The sequence below is a fragment of the Gasterosteus aculeatus genome, chromosome Y (genome assembly GCF_964276395.1).
Source record: "Gasterosteus aculeatus chromosome Y, fGasAcu3.hap1.1, whole genome shotgun sequence".
Classification (NCBI taxonomy): Eukaryota; Metazoa; Chordata; class Actinopteri; order Perciformes; family Gasterosteidae; genus Gasterosteus; species Gasterosteus aculeatus.
Window position 1 is genome coordinate 12351191 of NC_135709.1, and position 21957 is coordinate 12373147.

Consider the following 21957-nt stretch of genomic DNA (forward strand, 5'->3'; position numbering starts at 1 on the left):
TCGGGTGCAACGGATTAAAACCACTGCTACTTTCCAGTTTTAGAACCCTAATATTGCAATACAATTATTGAACAAAGGCTTGGTTTGATGGATGTTATATAATCATAATACATTAGATAGTAGACAATATATTTACATAAAGGATTACATCCATTATGACAGCCATAACTGGATACCACAGATGAAATGGCTAAAAGCATGATTTTCACACGGTTCTTGAATCTGCTGACCTACATTCCTTTGAACCGTGATACCCAATAAGGAAGTAACAAAGTTTGAAACTATTTGAGAACAGCAGTGATGGATTCAATAACTTTTCTTCAAGTCGACCAAGAGGAACAAACTTGTTACAACCTTTTTTCTTCTGGTGAATTTTCTTCTTTTTCATTTCTTTCCATATTTCTGTAAAAAGAAACCAAATTTTCTAAGGTCCCATATCTCCATCCATTTTGTCTGCAATCACCAGTTCTGGAGGTGTTTTGACTCCTGGCTGTGTGTAATTTACCAAAAAAAAGGCCCTTGCCGCCCCCGCGGTCACATCTCCTCCCACTGACTAACAGCTCACTTGCATTTGAAGAGTCAAGGTCACTGATAGTAGCCCAGCTCTCATCTCAGTGACAGAAAAGATTCTCTGACATGTTTTATTCATACGCCACTACCTCAATGTATTCCCTTTTGTTTGCACACATGCACCAACAACACAAATATGAGCAGACCGGTGCTTTTGATCACTCTGAAACTCTTGAAAAGGCAGAGAACGATCGAGTGGTGTGTGTGTGTGGATGGCGTTGCACACAGGAGGCCTCCTCGGCGTGCTGCTTCCCTCTAGTGGTCCTGGTATAGGAATCTAGTGTACGTACATGCACACCAGTTCATTAGTCAATAACAAGGAGCGTGTATCATCAGCCAGGCAACATCTGGAGAAAACAAGAGAAAATGACACACAAACAAAACAACAAGGGGAATGGTAATTTGTCTTTATTGTTTAAATTTCACCCAAACGTTTTCTGCATAACTACATCCATCAGCATTCATCGTTGTCGTCACCGTGACTTCACCGACGGCAGCGTGACATCATCAGCACTCCAACAGCGGAGAGAGGACTATTGGCTTGTCGGTCCATCCCAGAGTCCGCCATCTATAAAACCATCTTGCCGCTACCCGTGTAAAGCACAAACATTGCACATCAACTCATAGCATAGCATCAAGGCTTCCTTCTTAACATCACTGCTTAATAAAAAACAAAAGCCCGACCGCCCCCACGCTTCAACATGACTTCCAATAAGATCTCCAGTGATGACGAGGAGGATGATGATGATAATGATGATGATAATGTTGATGATTCAAAATTATAATAGAACCGTGTGCAGATCCAACATCGTCATCTCATCACCTTTTCCCTTCGTTCCTATCCATGTGTAATATTCGTCATGTGCAGGGCCGGGATTTAGAAACTGGGAAAGACGACTATGTATCCGACCTTTTTTCTAGACACAGGCCTTGTGTTAAATGATTGTAGAATTTGAGGCAGGGCTACTAGAAATACTGAAGTCTCCTATTACAACCGTTTCCGCTTGTATAAGAAATTATATATGCCCACATAGCGCTCTCAATGCTAGCAAATTCGTTTTTGGGCCAAAAATAGTCACATTTAAGAATTTATGAAAATATCAACTTCACGACGCGTAATTTTGCCCTTTTCTATTAAGAGAACGCCTCCTTATGTCATTAAAATATCCGGTTCCCTCACTTAACATTGTTTAGTGTGTGGTCACCGGCAGTTCCGGCTTAAGGATCCAAAAAAAAGTGCCGGCTTACACTTTTGTACTAAATGAATGCGTCTACAGATTTCCGGCTTACTTGAAAGCAATCGCGAAGTTTGTAGATTTATACAATCTGAATATATATTATGCTATACAACAGCATTTTTGCATTGCTCCCGTCCGTTTCAGCCGAGGTTCTGGCTCTTTATGAAAAGTGCTCCTGTCATGATAAACATCCCGCACTAACCTACCTATTTCTATCTATACTATAATTTCCTATCTAATATACTTCCATTTGATTTCATTTGAACCTCTAACATAACACTGTATATGTTGGTGAAGTAAAAGTATGGCTATAATCTCCTCTGGTACCATCTAAGTGAGATGAGGAGCCTTACATACAGTGCGCTTACACAATTCCAGTTCTCCTCAGAAAAAATGAGGCTAAATATAATTTAGACTGACATTCTTTATACAAACAAATTGCAGTATATACTGTTATGGCTATTTTGGCTTTGTCCAAACGTAAAGAAAACTGTTAATGCAGGGTAAGATCTGCCTCTTGTATCACTGGAATCAATCCATCAGGCCATTTGTAGAATGGTGAGAAAAAAAATGATCCAGATTCTCCACTTCGCCCCATCAAAAACGCCATGGAAAATAAGTAAGGAAGAATGCCGTCAGAAAAGTGTTATCCCTCCCACTTACATAAATCTCTTCGTTAAATCATCTGCTATGTACAGTAACACACTTAATCGTTACATATGCGGCTCACCTGAGCCTGAGCTCGTCTCTTGAACAGTACTAAACCATATTTCACTGACCAAATATGCATCTCTCTTCAAGACCGACACAAATCAAGTCCAATGCTCACACAGTAGAATACAGCTGACACCTTCGTAGTAAAATAACTGCTCTTCTAAGAGTACTGGTGTGTTTAAATAATCTCAAAAGACCGGAGAGTCAAACCAGATTTGAAATTGGTTCAAATCCAAGTCATCATATAGTCATTGTTGTATTGTTGTTCTTTTTTTATATTTAACTTGAAGAGCAAAACCAAACCCTGCGTTGGCTGCAAAGCTACAAAACACAGAACTACACGTGATTGGATTTCAGTTAATTATGAACCCTTAGTCTTCCTAATGATCAGCAGTCATAACATCATAACGGATTGATGGAATATAGCAAAGTATTCCTGTTTTCATTTTTTTTAAAGCACCGAAATGGCATCATAACCACGGAAAACTAAGCCGCAGATATCTCTGTTTTAAAGAATGAGCTATATATTTATTTTGCCTTGAAGTAGAGGTGAGTGAAAGAGAAACACTCACTGCATTTTATACAGTAATTCATTGATAACAATCAATGTACAAAAGTAAAAGACAAAAGCACATAAATATCCAAAAACAGAAATTGAGACAGCTAAAGACAAGTTTGTTTTTTTCGTTTTCCTCAAATTATTTTTTCCCCCACTTAAGCTTAAAATACACATATCAACCAGCTGTTTGTTTACGCAGTAAGAATTTGGAATCATCGACAAAAGAAAACACAGTTTTAAGTCAGTCCAGCTTTCATGGCTTCGTGATGGAAATCAAGTCCACGGCGGTTCAGTCCGGCTCCAGAGCACAGGCAGACAACCGGCCACGTTTGTTTGGGACCCCGGGGTGCTTATAACGCAGCACTGGGTGCCATCGTGTGCTGGGCAGACGGCAGTCACAGTGTGTCGATTGCTGGGGAGAAGGGTGGCCCTTGTGATTTACTCGCCCTGTTCCATCAGCAGTGCACACACGTGTGGCTTAACGCAGGGAAGCACAGTTGCAACCTCCGCGCTGCACGGCTCACCTCAGCTCAGTTCAGTTCTGCCGTGTGAGGGGGCCGCTTGTTGTACAACGGTGGTGACCCCGGAGGAGGCAGTCTTGTTAAGAGGTGGTGACTAATGGCTCCCCAGGGGCCGGTGAGGGCCAGTGGGGACACGGGGCTCAGGGTGCCCCGAGAGAATAGAGGAAGAGAGAGAATTACGGCTGAACAAGCAGAGCTTTGGATCGGCAGGTGAAGGGGCTCATGGTCCAGAAGCGTGGTGGAGGAGAATTGCTTTGAGCTGTAGATGAAGCGTACTGAGAGAGGATAGATGAAGGCCTGCCCAGTTGAGGAGAGGGGCCGGCTGGAGAAACCACAGATGATTAAATCGGACAGGAGCAGGACCGGGCCGAAGTGATAAAGCTTCAGAGTTTTTGGTGGGAGGGAGGTCCTCTATCGATCCAGAGGGACACCTGAAGAAAAAACACATTCCATTACAGATTTAGGTTAGGCTACATGTTTTACATGTGGTGTGTCCGTTCAGTACAAAGTCCTGGACAGCAGCATTGCAAATGAAGAAAACGGCATAGAGTTCAACTTTGGTGAACACTGACACGCAGATCTGCTGCCGTTGACCAATAGCAAGCCGTCTTCACAGGTCTGACAGTTGAAGGGGAGCCAAGTGCAAAATTATTAGCTGCGTTTAGGGACTGCTCGTTGTTTTCCGCAGTCTTGTATTACAAAACCCAAATAGTCCAAAAATATTCCCATTTGTCTGACAGTCCATTATCCCCCAAAACAATGGGTCACTGTTTCAAAGGCTCACTGCCAAGAAAGTCTGTGCTCTTATTGCAACACATTGATAATTATTATGCAGAAAGACGTCATTAGGCCTCCTTGATTTGTTCCTACTATGGCCAATACATGATTCACCCAACTCGATAAGCCAACAAGAGGCAGAGTAGGGCGGGTCAGGCCTCCGCTATGGTGGGAATATGTTAGATTTCGGGAAGGTTGAATGTCATCAGATGTGCTACTGTTTGATTATCAGACCCTTCAGACATCGGGATTGCTTGTGTTGCACCATCCACTTCTATTTTCCATCTTCTGTTGTACTATAACATGTTACACCAAAGCAATGCTTGGACTTTGGACAAAAGACTAGGGGCATTACACAGATCAATAGAGATAAAACAGAACAATATATAATACAAATCCAACCCGGACTGCAGCTGTATTCATTTTTCAACCTTGAACAAGGCACCATATACCAAAATACCAATTTTCCACTTGCTATGCAAGCATGACAACATAACATTGCAGGATATGACCTACCGAGCGATCCGTTTTCATCCAGTGTCCCAGGCAAACAATTTCAGCAGATGGTTTCAAGATGACGCGAGTTCTGCGGAGAGAAGAGAGGACCTGCTTCACACCTCGGAGACAAACAAGCACCAGCACAGGTAAAGTGTTTTACAGCACGCCGTGTGCTGAAAGACATGTGTCTCACCGGCGTGTCGTTCCACTGCCGCGGCAGGTCGTCTTGCTCAGGTGGGTAGGACATCCAGGATGGGCTACGGTAAGAGGACGGCGGCGACATGACGAAGTAGTCTGAGTAACCCGGGCGGTTGGCAGATATAGCGTAGACTGCTGTTATTGGGTTTCCTGTGAGACGTGAGGTTAGATTTAGACAATGACTGAACTTTGCGTCTTCATAGCTACTGTCTGCATTTGAGCGCTGGCGCTCCGTGATACCTGAGTAGGTGCTGATGGTCTGGTCGACAGTGACGGCGGGGAAGGGCGCCCTGGACAGCGGCAGGTACGGGGTGCCGTTATGTTGCTGGCCCTGCAGGTCTAAGGCCTCTGACACACGGGGCTTCAGACTAACATCCGGGGTGGAACTGTTAAGTGGAGAAGAGAGCCACACAGTAAGGGGTTTAGGGTTGTTTTGGAGGCTAATCCCTTAAAGCATTTAGCTGTTTATAAATCCCGAAGCAGTTCAGTTGACGGGCCGATGACAAGTCATATCAATCACTTTTATAGGACATGTAAAACAACAATGAGGTCAACAAAGCAGACACGATTGGAAGAGTAAGAGAGGTCACTTTAAAGGGTGAGCACTGAAAGATGTAGAGCTCAACGTATCTCATATACTCCGCTCCTAACGTGAATCTCCCAATCCTCAAGAGTTTTAACTACCTATCCCATAAGAACTTATGAATGCCAACGGGCCATCTCTAGAAACTCCCCAAAAACTTAAAAATGGTTTGAGATTTTTATGGAAATAAGTTACTGAAAGTATCTCAGTTGCATATTGCCAACACCCCTATGATTCTGTTATAGATCTTATAGATTGTGTATTGAGTCTGCTTGTACTTTTGGTTTTATCTGTTGGTATATGTTGCATTCCAGCATCAAAGACAAACAAAGCACTATAAAGGAAGTGAGCAGCTATATTGCGAGTGTAGCAGGATATTCTATTTGACATGTTTAATAATAGGGGACAGGTGGGGACGAAGGGAATGAGTCGGACACCTGTGACTTCCATCACTGTATTGTATGTCTATGGTATTTCTGTTTCTGTATGTCTGATGTGCTTGAATGCAAAAACAATTACCAAAAACCTATTGTCAATAATACAGTTGAATGTTACCATAAGGATCAATAACTAGAAAAAACCCTTTGTTTTTTTATATTTATACAAAAACTTCTAAATCTCTCAATTTTTAGGTCAAATGACGTCATGACCTCTCTCTATCTCTTAGGGCCTCAGCACTGTAGAAATATCAACCACTGTACACGTGATGCCATAGGAGGAGGTCAGAGGACAGATGATGTCATTGACAGGATTGGGAGGACAATAATGCATGTGTGGAAACGCTTCAAGGTGCACACTCATTCCTCCCCAAGAGCACAGAGGAACTTGACAAGCTGACTCATTAACTACTTATACAGTTCTGTTTCTAGTCTTTAGTCTCTAGCGCGAAATAACAACAGTGTCACACACACACACACACACACACACACACACACACACACACACACACACACACACAGTTAGAGAATTGTAATCACTTTAACTTAAGCATCAAAATGTGTGTTCGCTCCCGTCACTCTGCAGATGTTTACTACTGAGCACTGTCTTCTTAGTTTGTCCACTAGATGGCAAACACGTCCCTCCGGGAGACCCACCGCAGCCGAGAAGCAAAATAATGCAGAGGCTGCTCAGTTCCAATGATGCTGCTACCATGTTGGCCGGATAGAGACGTGGATGTGGAGGTTAGTCGGTACAAACGATGCTGATTAATGCTGTAGATATTTTTTACCCTGCACATGACTGTGACGTGACTTTTGATACTCGGTTTTATTTAGTTGTAGAGCCTTCACTTTTGTGGCATGTGTGTTCTATTTGCTTGTATGTGTTTGTATTATGTGTTTGAATATACAGGATCTGTGGCCGTGTGGGTGTGGTACCGTCGCAGTGAGGTCCCGGGTGGCGGTCCAGGTCTCGAGGGGATCAGTGGTGGAGGAGACCCAATGCCCATATCTGGAAGCTGAGTGAACCGGAAACCCTGCAGACACATGTTCAATAACTGTCATCTGGACTCTACGGAGCACAAAATGCAAAGAACAAAAGCAGATGTGTGTCTGATGAGAGCAACAGCGGAGATAAATACGGACTCATACTGTGTGAGGTGTGCTCGGGTTGTTGACACCTGTTTCCCTCAGTCCTTTTCACCTAGTGTGGGTCCAAATAATAAAGACTATGTGCCAACATTAGATACAGATTCTACTCTTAAGTTCTAACTCTTAACTTTACTTCTTTCCAAGCAGTCATTATAATTTTCTGTATAATTTTTATGTGTAATCTAAAAATATGTTGCTTAGAGGCGGCCCAGAAAAGTATTAATCATTAACTCTGCAGTTCACTCCACCTCAACAGAATGTCTTTGGCTACAAACTGTTTTGTTTCTCTGTAACACATCTCAGTTGTTGTTTTCAAACTGCACAGTGCACACTATACCTTTCCAGCACAAAACGGAAAACAAAGTTATTGACCAGCGGGTGAACAGCCAGAGGTTTTTCTCGACAATCGGTGGAGTCCGAAAAGAGCTAAAAGGAGAGTGAGTGTTGGACCAAACACGTCTCCAAATCAATGCCATCTTTGTCATCGTTAGAAGTCACTGGAGCCACACAGGAACTGAAACATAATTTCTCGTGGTGAAATATCAGTGACTTTTTAATGCCTTGCCACTTTGACTTAAGTATAGGATTCAAACACTATATTCCTGACTTAACATATTAAACCAAATTCAAGCATGAAAGAGGCATTGCTTTTATCATATTCAACAGAAAAATGGGAACACTTTCACTTCTATTCTCGTCCATCAGATAAAATGCATACCTGCCCGCACTTTTAATACATTTCCGTCATATGATTTCAATCCTATTCCATTCTCTCCATGGACAACACTGTTGTTGAAAACTAAGTCAGATCACAGTCAGACAGTTGTGAGCGCCACGTATGGAATTCCGTTTCCCTCCACTGTATTGTGGTGGAGGCCGCTGAGTGGGAAACAGAGTATGCATGGCTACATCTACCAACAGAGGATGAATTGTCCCTTTAAACTCTGTCCCAGTGCTCACCGGTTTGGGTAGGCTACACTGGTGCATGTCCTCGTATCCCGCACTCCTCTGCCTGCCTCCGCAGGGATGGTTCATGGTCCCCGGGGCGCTCGTCACCCCGTCGCTGTAGTGGCTGGTGTGGGACGGGTTGTAGGCTCTGTGGGCATGGTAGTGGTGACGGTGGTGGCTGTTGGCGACAATCAAAAAAATGTTAGTCTGCAGTTTTACCGTTTTTCCCTTTGTGAAAAACAGCCGTGGCTTGGGAATCATTCTGAACCAGAATGCGTATCTATCTATCTATCTATCTATCTATCTATCTATCTATCTATCTATCTATCTATCTATCTATCTATCTATCTAACTTCTATCTTTTCCTACACAGTAAGGGAATGCATATTTGCGAGAAAAATAAAATAATCTGTAAAAAATAAATAAAACTTACTTTGTCGGAGGAGAAGGGGGGTTGTGGTCCGGAGGTGCCAGGCTGAAGGCGTTGCCTAGCAACATGTGCATTTGCGTGTGGACCTCGTTAATGGATGGCTGGGAGCTGAGTGTGGAGGAGTCGGAGCCACGGTGAGCTCTCACCCCCAGGCTGCCGTTCCCGGTACCGGTGGACCCGCCTCCGTAACCAAGGGAGCTCATCAGACGGTCCATGTTGGTCTCCTCAAAAGGCTCCGGCTCGGCCTGCAGAGCACTCGCGCACTCAGTCAACGTGATAATCAAAAGTTCTTTTCATGGGCTTAGTTGGGGGTTCGCTGTCTTGTCTTGATTTAAGAGTTAGGTAAGGGGGGAAGCAGGATGTGCCGAGCAGACAGACACGAGTCTGACAGGATGGGGAGTCAGTTTATGTCCTGGCTGAGGAATGCAAGGTCTGCGGGTCAACTAGCAGATTTACCAGCCAAAGGGGGGTTAGAGACACACCAACACTATTCAACATACACACTCTGTTCGCTGATGTTTACGTTAAGTCAGGAGTCTGGACATTGGATGTGACCGGATCTTTAGATGCGGGAGGTGGAAGGTCCTCCTCTACGCCAGTTTAGGGCCAATAGAAATCTTTCCTTCTCTGTCTTTCAAGGGTTATAAAACATGATGTTCTTGCTGATGTTAGTGAGTTGTTCATCCGGCCTGTGTGCTGCCTGAACTTCTCCTGCCTTTGCAAACGCAGCGCTGATACTTGACCTGTGATCTGACAAATAAATTTCCCAGAACGAGAGAAGTCGTTCGGCTGAGTTTTTGATAACCCCGACCAGGCTCCAAATCTTGAACACGTATTCTTACAAACGGGACAATGGGAATCAAATACCTCTCTAACATATCAAAGTTTGAACCACCCACTGTTTGAACTTCCGGGTTCCTGAGAAACAAATGCTCGTGGGAGAATATGGATGTTGGTGTTGAGGCGGATGCAGAAAACAGGCAGCACTCACTGAGGCAAGAGGATCAAGATGGTCGGGAACAGACGGTCAGGTAATGTGGGTTACTGTAGGTAATTAAACCTACAACGACTCAATGCAGCAGGTTCTCCTCCAATATAACCAAGTCCAACACAAAAACACGCATTACACTCGGTTAATACATGTGTTTGTATTGGACTTGGTAAAAACAGCCTATTTTCATTTATTCTTCAGCGATGAATCACTTGATTCTGCCCGTAACAAGTCCTGAATTGGCGGATATTACACAATATCCAAAGTGTATGCAAAATGCCATATAACATGTTTAAATGACTTATTGTTCTTGACTTGACGTCAGAACAAAAACAAATTTGAGAGTTTTTTACCAATGAGGCTTTGCACACCTGCACACAATCACACCGTCTGGCTCCTCCAGGTCTGTAAGCCCCTATTGTACCTCCCATTTGAATCCATAAGTAGGTCATAATCATATTCAGAGCCATTGACATTCAGCTGTAGCACGGTCACTGCAGTCGCTGTGGTGCATGAAGAGATCCACTCGCCCTCACTATATCTGTGCCCATTTTACCCCTCCCTTTCTTCCTTTCTCCATATTATGCTGTATGTATTAATGAAGAAATCCCGTTTCCATAATCTCTATATGTCATTTCCTACCTGTCCTTCCTCTGTCTTTATCTCCCCGTAGGGTGCAGGTTCATGAAGTTTATTGAGAGGTGATTTGATAATCCTCCAGGTGTGAGTTTACGGCATCAGAGAAGGCGGGAAAGGAAGGATTACAGTCAGAAATGTTCCCAGGAGATTATTTTATTAGTTAGACAAAAGTGAATGGGTTTTACTCAGCCGCAGCCATCTTGTGTGCCTTTTAGGAATTGGGATCGAGCCGTCGTCTCATCATCGGCACTCTGTGTGACTCACCGGGTCAGGGGTCGGACCTCAGCTAATGTATTACAGTTTGTGACGGGATCTATCTTCTAAATTCTTCTGCCGCTGGGTATTTTTCCACAGTAAATCCCTGACACATTCTCCAAACACACTTAAAGGGGTGCTTTAACTTAAAAATAAAATCGCTGTCTTTCCTTACTTTTTCCGACACGCTCCTCTGTGCACTGAACTCATTTCTGAGTGTTGTGAAACTATGAAGAAAGACACGTACTCTGGTTCACCTCAAAAGGTCTGTGACCTTGCAATGTTACTCACATCATAGCCATTGTTACGGATGCCCCTCCTGGATCTTTCTCTCAGCACCAGCAGGTCCATCTCCGTCTCTACAGGGCTCGGGCTGCTCAGAGACTGCCGGCTCCAGTAGGCGGGCTCCCGTGGGTGGGAGTACCTGCTGGACAGGCGTGAGAAAAAAAGACAAACACTCAAAATACAGCAGCAACAGCGCAGGGTCATATTGTGGCTACTCATTTGGGAGGTTTGGGGTGTTACGAATTTACGAATAACAGTTTTTTCTTTTGTTTATATACAAAAGCAATGTTAATTGCAAGTCATATTTATGTGGATTATGTAAGGAACTTCTGCGCTGGATTTTACCTGATTAATAATTTTGAGAAAACTACTTAGTACTAAATTTCAAAAGAGAGACTAAGAAAAAGCAGCAATTCCTTTAGTCATTCCTTTTGTCATTGTCAATTAAAACCTTGTCGCTTAATGCTGTGGTGCTTATGCACCTTCATTTCTGGTCGTTAATTGTAGGTAGACACAAAATCTAACATAAATTCATCAACTGTATACAAAATCAGTTATCTAGAAATAGAAGCAAAACAGACACTTATCAGTATTTAATGCACTGACCCAAATATGACCCCTGGTTGCTTAGCAACTACGTTCCACAGCTACACATTTACAGTAGATCTTTAACTCTTGGTGGGAAGCTAAGCATTTGAAAAACTGCTAAAATGATAATTACAATTCAAGCCTTTACTGCTTAAATAAAGAAAATAACTATTCAAACTACTACTCAAATGCATTGATAATGAAAACCGGTCTCGGACAGCATTGATGGGGAAGTTAAATCCTTATTTTAGGGATTGTCATTTCGATATAATTTAATGAGATTTGGTGGATTATTTTAAATTTGTTGAACCGTCTGCAGTGCAGTAATGGCCGATGAAGTCCATGAGTAAAGGAACATTTTAATCTTTACAGTGATGATGAGGTGCATTTAATAACCCCAAATCTACTCCATACCTCTTATGACATCCTGCGAAGGAGGCCCTCTTCTCCTCAGCGGTCATTGGCTCTTTAACCCCGTTGTCGTGCCGACCGTGCCTGGCGTCGCGGTGACTGTAACCATGGCTGCCGGTCTCAGACAGAGAGAACTCTCCGTATCCCTTCCTCCGGGCCTTCTGGCGCAGTTTGTTCCTGTAGTGCTCGATGTCCGACTTCTGCTTCAGCCCGCCATGTTTGGCCTGCAAAACAAGCTGTGTATTTTATTAAATGAATCGTCTTTCCATTTGTCTGCATAACACTGAGCAATGGAGAGCTGTCGCCATTGTTGTGTATTCCGTTTATAAAAGCGGTATTTTGTGCTTTTTTCCTTGTCCTAAAACGGTTCGCTGTGTTTCAACAAACATTGATTACTAGCTAACGTGATGCACCCTAAACATGATATTCTTCTGCTAATAGACACTCAATCAATTACAGATGAACTAGAAAACCAGAGAGCCCCCTCCAGGGGATTTTCTGGTGTTAAATTCACCTGCCAAAATTACAATATTTTTACTATTCATTCTTATAATTATATAAGCAATATGTGTGTTATTATTGACGTTATGATGGCAAATGTAGCAATTACGCATAATCAAATACAAAAGAAATGGCAGAATGAGCAGTGCTTTTACGGTCTCTTCGTTGTGGAAGACAAGCGAAAAACTCACACTTCAATCCTGTATTCTACAACATGCATGTCGAAAAGCACGACTCTGCTGTGCCTTTGCACGTAAATAATTTATGCCAGTAATAATCTACATTACGTATCAAATATGGACTAATGGAAATCAAGATAATACTGGACATTTGCGCAGCTGACGTCACTACACCAGCTCTGTTATAAACGTAAACCCTGCAAAATTCAAAGTCAAACTGACGGCATAAATTGTTGATAGTACTACAGTACAGAAAGGGCCGCATACGCCTATAACTCTAGAATGTAACATAAAGATGTTTCCCGACTTCTTGCAAAATTTGGATTTGGGACTGGGATGCCATATACAGCTCTGGTAGCAACCTTTCAATCGCGAGGTAGTCCCGCCCCCAGGTATACGCTGCTTTGGCTGACTTTAAATTGAGCTGTTTTTTAAATGAAAATGATTCTGTATTGAAGAAGATAGTATACATTTTTCTAGATACTGACAATTAGACATCTATTAGACAATATGGTGAGCCATCTTTATCATGATAACACAACTTTTGGAGCAACCGCTGTCAGACGGGGCCAGTGGTAGCATGGTTTCAACAGCTCATGTTGTTGGTTTCACAATCCTGACAAAGGACTAAGTCAACAAAGGTCAGTGTAAGTCCCCTTTTGAGGTACTGTAGTGGTGCAGCATGGCGGACTAACAGGCACGTGCACAGATAGACCCCTAGTAGTGCTCAAGCACCAGCCCTTTTGAGAAAAGTGCCCCTTCTGCTGGAGCCCAATTTTTTCTTCATTCATCAATATTTAGGAATAAAAATGACTTTCTCTGTCATCAATTCCCCCCAAATGTGTTTTAATATCTGACGGGGCATTTATTGGGTTCTTGTGAAAATTTCGCACTGACAGGCATTCCCTCCTCCACTTCCTCCTCCACTTGGTGCTGAGAGCCAAACGGCTGCAATCCCCCAACGTTGTTTCGTGATAAATTCCCCTCAACATAAGCGCTACTGAAAACAGTACGTTGCAACTGGCCCAACCTTTTCTAAAAAATAAACAAACAAAAAACTACGAAATCCGTGATTTCAAAGCCTTATCCAGCTGTTTACTGACATTTGTCATGTTTAATGAAGAGAGAGAGAGAGAGATACAGGCAGACAGAGAATTTAAAGGCGGTTTTACTGTTCTACAAATTAGACAAGTTCACTAGTTTTGTTTAATATACAATTATTGAAATGAAAGGTAGGTCGTAAGTTGAGCTAGATGACATGTCTGGTGAGGTAAAATATGGTATATTATTAGTGTAATGCTGCTTATGCTATAAAAGAAAACAGTAAAAAAAAAAAATCTTCCAAGAGATGGCACCAAGGAGGATGATCCTGTGAAGCTCCTTTAATTTATTCAGTTTTTTAACATATTATTTTGATATACAACATGGCCTTGTTTTGTCTGTTTTTGCCAGATATTCATTTATTTATTCAATGTGATCATTTGAGTTAGCATAAATATATAAGCTGAAAATATTCTCAGTTTTATATTTATTTATTATTATTCTTTATTTCATAAATTATTTTGGCGTTGGGTGCCCTTTTCTTTTGGTTTGATTACCTGCCCCCCAAAATGTCTGCCTGCGGACCAAGCACTGCTTAAATACTGCTCTGTCATTTATGCCAATAGATGGCCCATAATTTTACGCACTGGCCCTTTAAGGACAAAAGTTAGTGCTGAAATGTGGCAAGCAGACAGGCATTCTGTACGCATAGGAAGCCAGCCGTCACAGTTCGCTTCATATAACGAGCAGCTTTGTGGCTTCCTCCTATTCAGTGTGAGATCTGCTCCTGCACTGTGAAAGTTTGAGCTGGCAATTCACTTTTATTCAAAAAGTTGAATCGACTCTCACTCACAACAAGTATCTTTCTTTTTAAGTTGTGATTCATATTGCAACACATGATCAAACAATACGACTGGAAAAGAGCTGAGATAAGAGAACATACACAAGCACAAAATGGTGGTGGGCTGGATCTTGTTTTTGCTCTGCCTGCACTGTCACCTCATAGCTGAGTGCCATGAAGCCTCGAGGGTGTGGGTACATTTCGAATGTGTGTGTTTGTGTGTGTGTGTGTGTGTGTGTGTGTGTGTGTGTGTGTGTGTGTGTGTGTGTGTGTGTGTGTGTGTGTGTGTGTGTGTGTGTGTGTGTGTGTGTGTGTGTCTGTCTGTCTGTGCGGACTCACCTCCCCGTTAGAGACCACAGAGTCCTGGCTGTGGGATGAGGTGGGGGGGTAGGAGTAGGTCGGCTCAGTCATGGGTTTGATGGTGATGAGACGCAGAGAGCCTGAGTGGTCTTCGTAGGGGTCTGGGAAGAAGAGGAAGACAAACAGGTTAGAGAGAGTCAGACCTCACATCACATCATAAAAGGTTCTGTCATTACCCACAATATTCACACAGCAATTTTATTCAAAACTCAGGGTAGAACTTTTGACTGGAGAAGCTTGCAGGTATAGAGGAAAATATGTATTTTTAATTTTGGGGTGGAGGGTGCTGGTTTAAGTGAAGCTAAACTAACCGCAGCCTTGACCGGAACAGACAAATATTTTCTCAATATTTCCCTACAACGTTTCCTTTAATGAGTAATGGTAAAGAACAGTGTGTGACTGCTTTTCCAATGTGTTGAGTAAAGAATAGTCTGTTTTATTAAGTCAGCTACAGAATGCAGCATTGTACCTAAGGTGTTGTGCCCAGCAGACAACGCTGTGCACAATTTGGCTTATCTTTCCTTTTGGTTGTTTCTATGCTTATGTAGCCCTTGCTATAGCCTCCAAAATGATGAAATTTGTCTAAATCTGTCTGAAATTAAATTATCAGGACAACCCCCTGAATTTAGTTCAGAGGAAAGCTCTACTAATTGTGTATTAGTCTGTGTGTCTGTGGCGTGTGGTCTCCTCATTATACGAGGCTATAGGTGCACTGGTGTGCATGTCGTTGCGAGGAGCAGCATATGCACAGCGTTGTGAAGAGGACCCATGAATGGGGCATTTCAAAGTAAACTTCCAATGTAAGATTACGTGGTTCCAAACAAAACTACCTGGTGTCACACGGGACATTAGGGTCAAAAGTCATACGTTTTCATCTTCATGTGCACCAGGAAAGCAACCAGGCCGTATATAGCAAATAACTGCTGACGTCATCTGTGACTGACTAGTGAGAAATGTGTATCGTCATCGTCTGCCACCATTAATGTGCAAATTACACCCCACATGTGATGGCTTAATATTAAACCTTAATGAGGAGCGCAGTTGATCACTTTCATGTACGTACACTCATGATGGACAGAGACAGTTAGCTTTATGTCACGGCTTCAGTCTTCAGGAAAAACATTCCAGTATCTGAACCCCACTTTGAAATCTGACATTTCTGTTTGTGTGCAGGTTAAACAAATGAAATGTGTAAATCAACAAGCTGGCATTTGAGAGGCTTATTGGCTGATCTTTATGCAGGAAAGTGAATAAGCTTGTTATCCAAAATAAGAAAGTAACATAAACATTACTCCAGTCTTAGATGAAAATGTCGGACATCACTAACAAATTGAATTAATTTTGAATCAAAAAAGTAAGCTCCAAACCATGTGGGTGAAGAGAATTGGAGGCAACTTGTCCAATGCCTTCCTGTAGTAGTGCCGAGGTTATTATGAAATGCATTTAAATTTGTATTACATCTCAAGTCTGTTTTTAATCTTCTTTTTATCAGTGCTGTATTTTAGTGTTCTTGGTATAATTTTGTATTAAATCATCTTTTCTCTACTCTAAATTTTGTTAACTGGATTTAGAGTTTCATTAATCTTTAACAGCCTGCCAGTTTATCCAGTCTCTCTTTGCATTTAAAAAAAAATGAGTTACGTCCATCTCCAGTCCTCTGTGAACTGCAGGGAGAAAATTAAAGTATTCATCCAACCCTCGGGTATCTGTTCATTCGCTTGCATAAACACCATAAATCACACAAATTACTGTGAACTATGCATGGCCTAATAATGCAAAAGTGATCGAAAAATCCCAGCGTCCTAGAATGTCATTGAGCATGAGCGATGTCGCAGGATTATCAGCGATCAGAGAGATGCTTGTGCAACCAATTCTGAGTCTGCACTTGTCTGTGGGTTTAGCAGCAATACATGCGGGCGATTTTAAATGAAAATGTGGAACTATTTATCTTGTTTAAACACGCAATGTTTAACAACGTTAAGTAGAACGGTCATTTGTTAATGTTTGCCATTTAAAAACGTTAAATACAACTTGTACAAAATTCCAACTGTTGTGCAGCTTTAAATAGAACAATTCTAAATCATATCATGTAACTGTTGTATATCTTTTACATAAAACAATATAATATAATCATGTCACTGAAAGGTGACGTTCAAAAACGTTGACTACGTCACAACCTTTAGCAGAGCGATTACGTGTATAAAATACTGCAACCGTTTGCATTAAATACAATAGTTACTGAGATCACACTGTGAGTGTTTTAGAAGTAATCTGAATAACAACATCATCTGTCGCGGGTTTAGGTTTGCCGAGTATTTCTCTGATCTACTTGGTTGTAAGTTTCCCTGAGCATCCCTGATGGGTGTGTCTGCTGCTACAGCGTACTCTAAATGCGGTTATGTGCTCTGTTGCACCATACGGTGTACTTGAAGTAGTGAATCAGTCATGCATGCTGTGTTCCTATCTGTTTTGTGTTGATTTTCTGTTATCACTGCACATCTGTGACTTGAAGGAGATAATTGCTAGGATACGCAAAACTCCATTAATAATGACAGGGCAAAAATTACACTGCTAATTTGTCTTTAATAGCTACACAGTGCATCAATATCTTAGGACAAGGATCCCTTTTTTTTTCAAAGGCACAGAGCGTATGCTGTGGGTTGTATGGATCTGAACAACACCTAATCTGACAGCATGTGACAACCAATCTCTGACTACTCCCCCACTTCCCTGACTTCTCTCTACAATTTGACTCAAACGTAACCTAAAGCAGGCTGTAAGGCACACGTCGCTGCCAACCGCTGGCTTTCATCTGCGTACCGCATTTCCAGCTTTAGATCCCGGAAGGAGGTGAGCCTAACAAAAAATATGAAAGACTCACAATGCAAACAACTGGCATGCCGGTTTTGATTCAGTTAAGACCGATGCACGTGTGTGTAAGATAAAAAGACACATCGTCGTCGTCACCGACCCTTACAACATAGCAGCAGCAGGCTGAGTCACTGCAGGTCTGAGTGTGTTCACTCTCATGCATTCTTCATCAACTCATATACATTTTCCTTTAGGTGAAATATTTCCGTATGGAAGTGTTTGTAGGGGGTAGGGTGATTTGACTTTATGGTGGGCACAAAACTAAAGGAGGGTCAGAATTAATCTCCCAATCAGTTTGTGTGTGTGTGTGTCTGTATTCATCTAAATATGTTGTTTTCTCTCTTTATGCTCCCTGGCTTACTGTCAGAATCTTCATTTATTTCTCTTCACCCCCCCCACATTCTTTCCTGGACTCCATCCTCCTCCTCACCGTTGGTTCTCCACTTGTGGAGCTCCTCCTTGCCATTCTTGCTGCTGCTGCTGGTCATCGTTCTTCGGGCCGAGGAGCTCTTGCTGGTGTTAAGCTTCCCGGAGCCGATACTTGACACCGAGCCTTCCTCCTCGCTTGGCAACCGCCTGTGGTATCCATGGCAACAGAGGGAGATAAGAGAGGAAGGAGAAGGGGAGTTTTTTCATTATGAAAGTGTAGGATATTAGAAACAAATATACGACCCGGTTCATAAAATTAATGAAAATGCATATAGTGTACACCAGAATACAGCCATGATTCCGAAACTGTGTAATCAATAAAGTAATGACAATATTGTAAAACCCCTGTAATTCTGCAACTGTAATAGAATAATACCAACGTACAGTTATGATTGTATTTAATGTAATGTAATCAACTGGAATGCATGCATGTAATACTTAATAACAACAACTGATATTGACTATGGGTCATTCGAAATCCGAGTTACATTGAACTCACCAGAAGACCACTCCCAGAGGTGTGGACACTAATTTTCACACCTTTAAGCATTGTTATAAATACCTGTAGGCACCATTGTTCTAGAGTTCGCTGGTGGAGGCAACAGACGGGCACTAGGGATGGTCAAAAGGACTGACCTGGGGCCTGTTGTTTGCTGAGACCAGCGGCTCCTCAGCTGAGATGTTCTTTTTACCACAACACCATCTCTTTTATTAAATACTTTTGATTTTAACCTTTTGATCAGCGATGACCTCTGTCCGTCCGGCGTTTCTTCATTTTTGAACACAACAAAAGCCATGAAAGCAGTGCATCATTTCCAAAAACGGTGATTTGAAAAAAAAAAATGAAAAACAAGATCATGAATTATGAAAATTATTATGTAATTCATTATGTAATTGTGTAATCAACAAATAATGTCTAAAATATGAAAAACAGCTTAAATGTGAAATTCAAAGTTATGTGGGTCAAATCCAAAATCAACAGCTTACGCAAGTGTTTCTTTTGTTAGTTTTTCTTTTTGCGCCTGAGCTTTGTCTTTGTTATTTGTGAAAATACAAATGTTAGGGCCAGGAATTATTTATATACTCAATAAAGTGTTAGAATGAGTATCACGAATGTATCGTCTTAACAACCTACTTCACCATCATCCGTGTTAGATATTGGGGGGAAGATAAGCAATACTGTGTGTACCGAACAAATACGAGTCATCTCCAAAACCTTAAGGAATATGATCGATATTAGAACTTACTCGCTAATAACGATGCGATACACAGTGACCATAAAGTAGTTCCGCTGCTGGCGAAAACATAAAACACACGACTTAAGAAATAGGCATAATACGACTCGCCCTTGTAGCTGTAAGCCCTATTCTTAAGGAAGTTGTCTTCTTCACTCAAACTACTATAGCTCGTCGCGACACTGGCTAAAACATACAACTCCTGCATGGTGTACTGCTTTTTGATAATAATAATTTGAGGCTCTCTTTTGTTTTATTTTATTGATAGCATCACATGAAAGAAACATGTTCTAGGAAAGCTCAGAACATGTTGTGACATACAGGCAAATTGAAAAGACAAGTAGAGCAGCAACAATCCTGATTTTCCTGGGCAAGTTCTTCAAAAGGCCTTGATGGAAACAGCTGAGTATGTATGTATGTATGTATGTATGCATGTCTCTCTCTCTCTCTCTCTCTCTCTCTCTCTCTCTCTCACACACACACACACACACACAAACCTAACTAGAAGAGTCAATACACTCAGGCAGAAATCTATATAAAGTTTGTTCTTGCCTCAAACACACCAGACATGTAAACTGCATACAGCACACGTTCAAAGCCTCGGGGCATGTAAGCTGCTGCAGCTACACAAGTGACAGGCCGGTCCACAGGTGGTGCGAGATGCACAAATCAGGGAGAACAGACATTGCAGAGCCACAGGCGAGGTCAACACCCCGTGTGTGTGAACACATAGAGAAACACACACACACACACATTCACACAGAGTGCAGCCAGGGCAGCGGCCAATCGCTTGCCGGGTCGCAGTAAAAGTCACAGGGTATTGAAGCAAAAGAGCCTGAGGGATGGGGGAAGAAATAACAACGTGTGTTCCATGTAAATTTGAGTGGGAAGGCCAAAAAGAGGAGCAACAGAATCGATAATCACGCCGCAGGAAAGTAATGTTCATCTCTTTTCTGTTTGTGACCCCACACACGCCGTGGCTCTCGGGAGGATGCAGAATGAATGCTCCCGCCCTCCCTCCTTCCCCTCGTGGTTAGCATTCAGTCTGCAACTTTGTCTTCACACAGATAACTGAACAATCTGCAGCCACAGCTGTTGTTTCCAACACCGTTTCACCTGCTTGAGGCGCCAATCACATCCCCCCCGTTGTGTCGAGGACATGGCACACTCGATTTGACTGCAAATATCTTTGAAGGAAAACTTATTTAAGAAAATACAACCCCAAATGACACAACTAGAAGAAAAATAATCATATTTTCAATATTTGTGTATATGCAGCAGGAGTTATGTGATACTCAGTGTTTCTTTTTTCCAACAGATTCATGGACCAAATACATTTTTTGAAACCATAAATTGTTAATATTTAAATAGAAGTGCACTATGGCGGAATGTTACTTCTTCTTTTTGAGATATTTGGCAAGAGGTGGGAGGCATAAATACCAACATGTTTACTCTAAAAAAATCCATGTATGTAGGTGTGTGAATGTGAGAGTGAACGGCTCATTGTCTGTGTGTCGGCCCTGTGATTGACTGATGACCATTTCAGGGTGTATCCTGAATCAATCGGATGATAGGAAATATTACGCTGCGTATTGCTGACTCATTTCATGACAAACCGGGCTATTTGAACAGTACAAATAAATCGTTGTTAGTTAGTAATTACATTTCCACATCCAAAGTTTCCATCCACTACCAGTATTTGATTACTAGTTGGTTATTGTTGGTTGTATGGAGTTAGAGTTGGAGTTATCCAGTTGGAAAACTGTGAAACCATTGCAGAAGAAAAGTAAAAATCTGGATGACAAATTGACATTCCTGTTTTATGTAACAATGAGAGGAAGATCACGTTAGATCTTTGTGGAGTACAGAGTAGTTTCAGTCATTTCAAACAAATTAAATAAAATACCATGTTCTTTTTTTCTTGTCTTTCCACTCATTAATGCGTAAATGGAAAAAGTGCATCAATAAAGCAACCTACCTCGTATCTGTGTTTTCAAAATCAATCCCTAGATCATTCTCTAATCCATATGATGTAATCAATAGTTTACTCAATAGTGAGCCCTAAATTGTTTTCCCAATACTTACTAATCATCATCATCATTCCGCATCACTGAGTCGTATGTGAGTCTCACACCAATTATACAGATAATGATAATGATAACGTCTTTAACCTCTATTTTGAAGTAGTTTGCCTACTGGGCATGTAGCAAAGAGGATTTGTTATTCTTCTTGTTTACTCATGTGAAACATTGGATCTGTTTTGTGTGTTTTTAATTGCTGTGTAAATTATATAAGTATATTCTAAAGTGACTCCAATTCGTATCTCAAGCAGAGTGGCTCTATTGATATCAAATATAATGTTAGTCCCCAATTCAAAGTTAATTATCTGGGATATCAAGATAAGTTTTCCTCTAACCTCCTCGCCAGGTTAAAAGTCCAGTTACGAACGTGTAAAACTAAAAAACATTCCATTCAGCTGTAACCAAACTAATACTAAAAATCAAATTATCTGAAAGCATCACTCACACTCAGTATTTATATACAGATTCCATTTAATGAGCGACTGATTTCAGCTTTAAATTAGTTTTCTTACCGCCATGGGCCCTTCACTTTCCTACCTTATTCTTTCTTCTGATCTAGCACCCCGAGCCTGTTTGAGCATGTGAAGGGAGAGAACTCACTCTAGGTTCAGAGCCCGCCATAATG

General features: G+C 41.7%; 1 protein-coding gene across 6 annotated transcripts in view; it reads right to left on the bottom strand.

Moving 5' to 3' along the window:
• Positions 1 to 965: 965 nt before the first annotated feature.
• LOC120812567 (UPF0606 protein KIAA1549L-like) overlaps positions 966 to 21957 on the bottom strand; it is an 82826-nt gene continuing 61834 nt past the window's right edge. For 2 of the 6 annotated variants that reach the window (XM_078097753.1, XM_078097751.1), the window contains 11 exons: positions 18018 to 18163; positions 14696 to 14817; positions 11798 to 12018; positions 10802 to 10934; positions 8629 to 8870; positions 8208 to 8373; positions 7035 to 7132; positions 5316 to 5461; positions 5071 to 5225; positions 4896 to 4965; positions 966 to 4033 (listed from right to left, as the gene is read on the bottom strand). In XM_078097753.1, coding sequence (XP_077953879.1) covers positions 4936 to 4965; positions 5071 to 5225; positions 5316 to 5461; positions 7035 to 7132; positions 8208 to 8373; positions 8629 to 8870; positions 10802 to 10934; positions 11798 to 12018; positions 14696 to 14817; positions 18018 to 18163 — 1459 coding nt within the window. In that variant the 3' untranslated portion in view covers positions 966 to 4033; positions 4896 to 4935. Of the gene's footprint in view, positions 4034 to 4895; positions 4966 to 5070; positions 5226 to 5315; positions 5462 to 7034; positions 7133 to 8207; positions 8374 to 8628; positions 8871 to 10801; positions 10938 to 11797; positions 12031 to 14695; positions 14818 to 18017; positions 18164 to 21957 lie in introns of all 6 variants that reach the window. The other 4 variants (XM_078097752.1, XM_040168662.2, XM_040168664.2 and 1 more) reach the window with 3 other exon arrangements.